An 8,828-nucleotide genomic window follows, 5' to 3' on the forward strand; every position below is an offset into this window, starting at 1 on the left:
AATAATGAGCACAAGTGAAATCTTACAGTGTGGAAGTATAGTGTATTTGATGAAAATCAGATTACTGGAGTTAGAATAAGCTCTCTTATAACTTGCCCCTTTGAGCTTCACCTCTTTAGGAACTCACAACTGAACCATCTTGGATGCTTTTAAAAATCTTCATACCTAGATGCATACTAGACCAATTAAATCAGAATTTCTGGTGATGAGACCCAGTCATCAATATTTATAAAACTCCCCAGGGGATTCCTATAAAATCCATGTTTGAGGACCAATGAATTGCATCCCCAGACATCTCCTGAATAAACAGATTTCACGGATTCAAAATTTGTATGGAAAAATGCACAGGAAACATGGAAAAGGATGTAAAATTTAAGTATGCGACAAGAGACGTGTGCATTTCATCTGATACCAGGGTCACTGAGGAAAATATCTCATGCATTCATTATGTACAAAGGATCACAGAACAGTCCCCTAGTCCAATGAAGGGCAAATCAAAGGAAGTAACATTCATATATGAAACATGGAGAGGAATGAAAACCATGATACTGAAAAAAATAATATGACCAAGGAACAAGTATTGGCTGGTCTACATGTTTGGTTTTGCGGATTTTTCCAACCCACACTCCAGAAAGGACTGCATACATACTGAGATTAGATTACTCTGCTGTAGAGTCTCCACAGGGTACTCTTGATGTCCCTGTTCCTCAGGCTGTAAATGAAGGGATTCAGCATGGGAGTGATTATGGTATACATGATTGAGGTCACCACATCCTTCCAGGGAGAAGGTGACAATGAAGATCCAAAGTAAACCCCAAGGCCTGTTCCATAAAATAAGCAAACAACTGAAAGGTGAGAGCCACAGGTGGAGAAAGCTTTATATTTCCCAGCTATTGATGGAACTCCCAGAATAGAGGAAATAATTTTATAGTAAGAGAAAAGGATCCCTGAGAAAGGGAGAAAACCAAAAATGGCACCAACAAAAGACATGACTATGTTATTGGTGAAGGTGTCAGAAGAGGCAAGGTTGAAGAGTTGAGAAGGGTCACAGAAGAAATTAGAAATTTCCACATTCTCGAAGCAGGTAAGTAGTAATACAATCAAATTGTGCATCTGGGAGTCCAAAAGGCTAATTAAAAAAGATGCCAAAACTAAGAAGCCACAGAGACGTGGGCTCATAATGACTGAGTAGTGCAGAGGGTGACAGATGGCCACAAACCGGTCATAGGCCATTGCAGTCAGAAGTATACCATCCATACATCCAAAAAGGATAAAAAAAGGACATCTGTGTCAGGCAGCCCACGTAGGAGATGACTCTGCTGTGAGTTTGGATGTTCACAATCATCTTGGGGACAGTAGTGGAGATGAAACCAATGTCAACCAAAGACAGATTGGAGAGGAAGAGGTACATGGGGGTGTGGAGGTGGGAGTCAGAGCTGATGGTCAGAATGATGAGCAGGTTCCCCAAGATGGTGACCAGGTATATGGACAGGAACATCCCAAAGAGCAAAGGCTGCAGTTCTGGATCATCTGAGAGGCCCATGAGGAAGAATTCTGAAACACTTGTTAGATTCTGTGGTTCTATGTAGCTTGGACACCTTTTGAAAAAGAAAAGAGTGATGGAAAAAAGAAAACAGTAAATGGACACCCAGCACTGTGTCCCTATTTTGGATTCAAGCAATTCACTTGTAAGGTCAAACATCCCAGTACTTGAAGCGATATTCCTTACTGCCTCAAATTCAATTTTTTTAGAACGGTTTCTTCATTGATTTCTGAGTTATTCATCTCTTTCTATACGCACTTACTTTAGAGAAACTCAACTGAAGAGAACTAGAGGAGCAAGAACATTAGAGATAATAAACTCATGATCACAGGGTGGAAATTAAAAATGAACATAAATTGAAGTAGGAAGGCCTATAAGGGGAGCTCTCATGCCCTACACACATGGGCAATTAAATCAAACAGGAAGAGAGTTAAGCTTGCATCTTGCACAGGAAGAGAAACTGCTTTACTACTAAAGATTTCTCTCCCCACCTGGCAACAAACCAACCAAGGAGAAATGTCACAGCTCAGCCAGTGAGGAGCTGTTGTCATGCTAGATTGTTATTTTCCCCTAATAGGCTCTCATTTACATCTGCCCCTCCCTACTCCCCCTTTGACTCTATAAATGCAGCTCACACTTTTCTTTCTCCAGATTTGCCCATGGTTCACCATATCATGTACATCCTGGGTTGCACTATTTTTGGCTATTCTTGAATAAACTCATTTTGAGGGTAAAATAACAGTTGAATTTGCTTTTTTAAGTTCACAACAGTAAAATACAGCCTACTTCTTTGAGAAAAATATAGAATAAGAAATACCCTTCCCCTTTTGAGAAAAAAAAATCATTTGAATTTAAAGAAATTAAGAAGTAGTTAAATATACCTTATTTTATTCAAATACAATGCTAGATATTCTTCGTTTCGAATATTTATAAAAACACTCTATAAAAGGCCAGACCGCATAATCTGGATTCTAAATTAAAGTTGAATGTTTTTAAAGAGAAAACACTTTTATATGATAGTTATTTTCATGAGTTTTATCATTCTTAGTTTTCTGTCTCCCCTCCTTCACGGAAATAAGTGATTACTTAAATATGACACTGGCTTTTGAAAGTCATTTCTTATATAATTCCTATCTTTGGCTTTGGTGTACTTCAAATATTTGTAAATATAGTTTATCTAAGTGCACATAATCATAAGCATTTATGACTATGAAGATGGTGGTAGTGTACAGAGCATCTGTCAATGATTAAACAATAATGAAATTTAAGAAACCAAATTTTTTAAAAAATTTTATACAGATTTATTTGTGTCAGCTCCATACAATCTCAGTAAAAGGTTTGGTGTGTGAAACCACTCTGTTTTTTTTGGACTCCATTCTGTAGTGGCCTGATAATACTGCTTCATTGTTTTTTTTTCCTTTTTTTTCCAGCTTAATGGAGGTATGATTGACAAAAATTGTATACATTTAGGTTATACAACATGCAGGTTTTTTTAAGGTGTACAATGTGATGATTTAATATAGATATTAAATGATTACCACAACCAAATTAATTAACACATCCATCACCTCACATACTTGCCTTTTTCTTGATGTGTGGTGAGAATACTTGAGATCTACTTTCTTAGTGGATTTCAACTATTAGATACAGTATAATTAACTATAGTCACCATGCTGTGCATTAGATCTCCAGAACTTATTCATCTTCTAACTGGAAGTTTGTACCCATTGACCAACATCTCCCAATTTCTCCCACCCCTCAGGCCCTGACAGGCACAGTTTTAATCCCTGGTTGGATGACTTTAATTTTCTTAGATTCCACATAGAAGTGAGATCATACAGAATTTGTCGTGCTATCTCTGAAGTATTTTCATAAGCATAATTTCCTTCAGGTCCATCCATGTTGTCATGAATGGTAGGATTTCTTTTTTTATGCTGAATAATATTCCAGTGCATATGTGTTTGTGTCTGTATCACATTTTCTTTATCAATTTATCTTGGAACAGACACACTTTACTATCTTTGCAAAGATATCTTGCATATCTGTGCTAATGTGAATAATACTGCAATGAACACAGGTGTGCAGATATCTCTTCTAGAGACTAATTTCATTTCCTTTGGACATATTCCCAGAGGTTGGATTGCTGGATCATATGATAATTCCATTTTAATTAGCAGTAGTTTTTAACTTTTTGAGGAACCTCCATATTGTTTTCCGTTATAGCTATACCAGTATTCACTCTGACCAGCAGTGTGCCAGGATTCCCTTCTCTCCACATAATCACCAACATTTATTGTCTTTTGTTTTTTGATCATAGCCATTTAACAAGTGTGAGGCAATATCACATTGTGATTTTGATTCTCATTTCCCTGATGGTTAGTGAAGTTGAGTACCTTTTCAAATACTTGTTGGTCTTGTCTTTCTGATCATAAGCCCTCTTTTTTACAGTTGAGGAGTTTAGCACTAGGGGAAGTCCCATGGTCAGGTTTAAGGCCCAGCTTTCTTAGGTCAAGTTAGTAGATTTTGATGTTAATTTTTCGTGATACAGGGATTGCAATTCTATAAATTCAGCTAGCTGAAAGTAATTCAGGTTTATTATTTTGGCAGATCACACAACGATTTAATTGAGAACAAATGAAAAATAAAAAAATATATATATATAAATGTTCCTAGATAGTTTCCTCATCTGTAAAATTGGGATAATAGTTGAACCTACCATATGGGAATATTGTAAGGAAGAAATCATTTAAATTGCTTAGAGCAGTGGTTCTCAATTCCAGTTGATTGATATGCTTACTTGTGGTTATTTTAAAATATACAGATACACTGGCCTTAGCCTAGAACCAATTAACTCAAATTCTCTACATGTGAGGTTCTTGGTCATCTTAATGTGCAGCTTGGGCTGAAGAACACTGCGTTAGAATATTGCTCAACATTTAGAAATGCTCCATTAATATTACCTATCATTGCTATCATCAGTACCTACCACAAATATTAAGACATAAACATTTAATAATACTTGCTTCAGGTCTCATATTTTATAGAGATTTGAAACGTGACTGATAATATTTGATGTTTCTTGGTATCTTGGCTCAATCATGTTCCTCTGCAAACCTGTCCTCCAAAGGCAACCAGTGTCATGAATTTGATGGGTAATTATCTTGTCAATGTTTCCTTAATGTCAATATTGATTTATGTATCCATAATCAGTTTTCTTAAAAGGTTACCCAAACAGTGGACTACACATGTTGCTGCCGAAATGTACTTGTTTATGACAACATGGTGTGTAAGTCTCTTTGTGAAGTACATACAACTACTTCAAACATTTTACTGATGCACACATTACGTGAGGGAAGACATCATTTTATTCAATTTATAAGTTTATACTTACATACTTTAATATAAATTTTAAAAATTTAATATATATTTATAATGTAATATTTACAATTTAATATACTATATTGATATATTAAATAAATATTTATTTTAAATTCTATATATTTATATATTATTATTTATATCACTTTCTTCTTAGAGCAATTCTATGAAAAATCTTGTACCTCTCTATATCACACAAGTGAAAATTTGTAAATAATAGGTGCATGTTCAATTTTAATAATAAATAATTGCCGATATTTTTTGTCCCATTACTAAAACCACTTTCTATCAACTGCATCCTTTAGTTGTTAAGGTATACATTTGAAAATATCCTTGAAGTCTGACTTGTGATAATGATTCCATGATAGATCCACGTTAAATATTCATCTTGTACAGAAAATATTTTGTACATTAGATTTCAAAACTGATTGTAAAGTGCATGATTATTCATAGAAAACCCTATAATCCACCACATTAATGCCATTATTGCCTCTATAAAGCAGTAGTTCATTACCATATTTCACAGATGGACTCACTGAACCGAAAGAGGATGAATCACTTTCTCTATCTCCATTTGCTCCCGTGGGACCAAAGTAGGTTTGAAAAGAACTATGCCTTAGTTACAGTGGAGGTGATAGAGAAGGGGTGCAGGGACAAGGAGATCAATGTTTGAGTCATGAATCTGTTACCAAACCTGAAGTGAGTTCGCTCACCCATTGTGCAGCAAGCCAATCTCTGACACCGGGTGTGGTGGAAGAAAGTAGGAATTTCATTTTTGCACAGCACTGAGCAAGGAGAGAGGGCAGCTAACGCTGAAATCCCAAACTCCCCGAAAAGCTAAAAGGAAGGGCTTTTATTTGGGGTTTTAGGTAGGGGAGGGGGAGCATATGGCTTTGCTGGTCGGAGCTTTCCCACCAGCCTGTCTTTGACCTTGAGACTACTTGCAGAGAGGAGGGAGCTCATGACCTTGCTGGTCAGCAGCTTTCCCACCAGCCCATATCTCTTTGCGGGAGGAGATAGTCCAGGTGCTTGTCCTTGACGGTGTCTGTCTCCATGGAGGATAGTGGATTCTGGAGCCAGGAAGCCAGAAAGTAAGCAGGGAATGAGTGTTTTGGTTTTAACCCCATATATGCTGGGTTTAATGTGGGGAAACTGATATCAAGGTCGGTATCAAATCTTTCACCGCCCACGTGTGAAGTGTGTGTAAATCTCTCAACCTCTCTGTGTTTCTACTCCTTCTTAGAAATGGAGACTCTAACACCCATCTCTGGAACATGTGTGACTCCTAAGGGAAGTCTGGAACTGAATAAATATTTGATTAATTTTTTAACAAAAATTTCAATCATATTGGAATAGCGTGTTTATTAATGAAATACAATCCAAAAATTTAATGACATTTTATGGATTATATGGCACAGAGTTCAGAGCCTATCCTGTCTCTGCACACTGGAGCATAAAATGACCTGAAACCCTAAAGTGTGTCTCAGCCCTACACCTGATTTACTTTCTACTTCATTTCTGCCTCTTTTTTTCAGATTTGTGAAAACCTCTTCAATGGTTTTAGATGACTGAATGCTGTAGATACCATCAAATGGGAAAAAAAATAGGTCCCTCAGAAAGTCTATGACATAGACACAAACAAACACTATCTTATCTTGTCTCCAGTCCTATGGGACATTCCTGAAAAGGCATGAATGGTCAAATGTGTGGAAGCCACATTGCCCACTCATTATTTCTATGAATAGAAGGTCATTCAATGAATGGAAGGGTCTATTCAATATTTAACTGAGAGCTTTTTGCTTTCAATTCCTCCTCTGTGCCAAAAAGATAGAGGCTCATAAATATATGTGACTCAGTCATTTCTCTCCAAATACTAATGATGTATAAACAATAATAAAGTGTCCTGTCAGGAATGTAGGAAAACCATAACTTCAGGTCACCAGATATTTAAGCCAAATGACATGAGAATTAGCTTTATCATTACTACTAATAAAATATCTAAAATTTATTTTGGCCTTACTTTGTACATTCGTCTCATATTTCTTGCAGATAGGGCATCTATTATTGGTTTAATCCTTATTCAGTGGTGCTGTATTAACTAGGAACCAACTCAGTGGACAAGCTTAAGTCCCAGAGATGCTAAGAACTTGCCTCATAACACTCATAATAAGAGAGAAGGCAAGATTCAAAATAAATTGTCAGTCTCTGAGTCCCATGCACTCAACTTCATCGTTTCCAGACTTTCTGAAACTTTTAAGCAAAGGAACAGATGTCATAACCACAGGTACATCTGAGATACATTTTTAAACTGTTTCCATTTCCTGAGTAGGAATGGACCCCAAGACTCTGACTTTATGTTTCCTTTTGTGATTGAGTAGGCTAATAATAAGAATGTAGGAGTAAGTGGACAGGTGAAGTGAAATCCAGAAGAAGGGGCAAGAGAGAGAGATCTACCCTAAATTATTGTGTGCCAACTCACTGTCATCATTGCGTATGATCTCAGCCACCTTTCCTATAGTTGATGCAGCAAGTGCTACCTCCTGCTCTCCACTATGTTTTACCAGAAACCCCTAAAAGAAAGAGCACAGTGAGAAGGGGTCTCTGCCAGGACTGACAGGGAATTGAAATGTCTATTTGGGTGTGCAGGTGAGAAGACTGGACAAATACCCTGAGTCTGGCATCAGACTGCCCAGACTCAAACATGGCAGCAACTCTTTCTAACTCACAACCTGGTAAAATTAACATAAAATGCTGCCACTCTTTCCTCTTACATAAAACAATAATAATGTGTACACTTATAATTTGGGAGACATTATGCAAAAGAAATCCAAAAAGATATATAAAACACACACATTAGTATCCTTCACTTAGGAAGCCGTCAATAAATATGATCTTATGATTAATGTCATCCTCCTCTTCATCTTCACTATTGCCTTCATGACCATTTTGAAGTGCCTAGGGGAAAGTTTAAAGAGACCCATTTGCTTCTATGGTAGGGGAGATGCCAATCAGAGCTAGAACCAGTGACAGTAGGGGCAGAACTCTGAATTAGAATTCTCATACCTCCACCAGAACCAAGAACATAAACTTCATAGGTGTCTGATCTGAAATTTTATATATTGATGCCCGCCCATCTGTCTAGTACAGCTGTCATATTTGTCTTCTTGAAGAGGAAATAATTCCCCCAACAGTCCCTGCCCCAATCACCATCTTCCACAGCACTTACTGGGATGGGCTGCATCTCTGTTGGAGCATGACCAACGAGGATGGATTCACTGCCCCTCTCCTGCCTGATGTGTGACGAAGGCTCAGGGTTCCTCCTCAGTGCTGGGAGGAAGACAGATTCACGCTGAGACCGTCTGAGGCAAATGCCCATCAGGGAGGAGACAGGCTCAGAGGTACAATAGTAGAACTGACAAAGTAAAAAGCTGGAGTCACCAGCCAATTATTTAGAGTTGTATGACCTTGGGGGCTCAACGCTCAAAACTCATAAGTAGCCAATTGGTCTATGCCATCTGAATCTCTGAGGATTTGATAATATTAATGGAAGAGGAAAAACATACAAGTGAATGTCCTTGAAAGGGTCGAGGTCTTTCCTCTCCTCAGGAGGAATTTCAACTGTACTCCTTGCTTCTCACTTCCAAGTTAGAGGATCTTAGCATAAAATTCAGCTTCTTTTCAATTTAGCAAATCACAATGATTAAAGATTAAAGTGTCTTTAAATACAATACATTTAAGAAGAAAATTATATGGTCTGTATATAACCTAGAGTTGGCAGAGACTTAAGGCAAAGCAGGAAATCCGGTTATTATTTTAAAAAACAGACTTCTTTGGCTACAGAAAAATTAAATGATTTATACAGTAAAAGATGAAATATTAGAGCTAAATATATTTCAATTCAATACAT

General features: G+C 37.2%; 1 protein-coding gene across 1 annotated transcript; it reads right to left on the reverse strand.

Moving 5' to 3' along the window:
* Nucleotides 1-654: 654 nt before the first annotated feature.
* On the reverse strand, nt 655-8,176 carry LOC106827781 (olfactory receptor 7E24-like). Its single transcript, XM_070491552.1, is given in 3 exon segments — nt 655-1,278; nt 1,280-1,598; nt 8,148-8,176. Coding segments are annotated over 3 exon segments (972 nt in total).
* Between the last annotated feature and the right edge of the window lie 652 nt (nt 8,177-8,828).

This window comes from Equus asinus, chromosome 20, assembly GCF_041296235.1.
Source record: "Equus asinus isolate D_3611 breed Donkey chromosome 20, EquAss-T2T_v2, whole genome shotgun sequence".
NCBI classification, from domain to species: domain Eukaryota; kingdom Metazoa; phylum Chordata; class Mammalia; order Perissodactyla; family Equidae; genus Equus; species Equus asinus.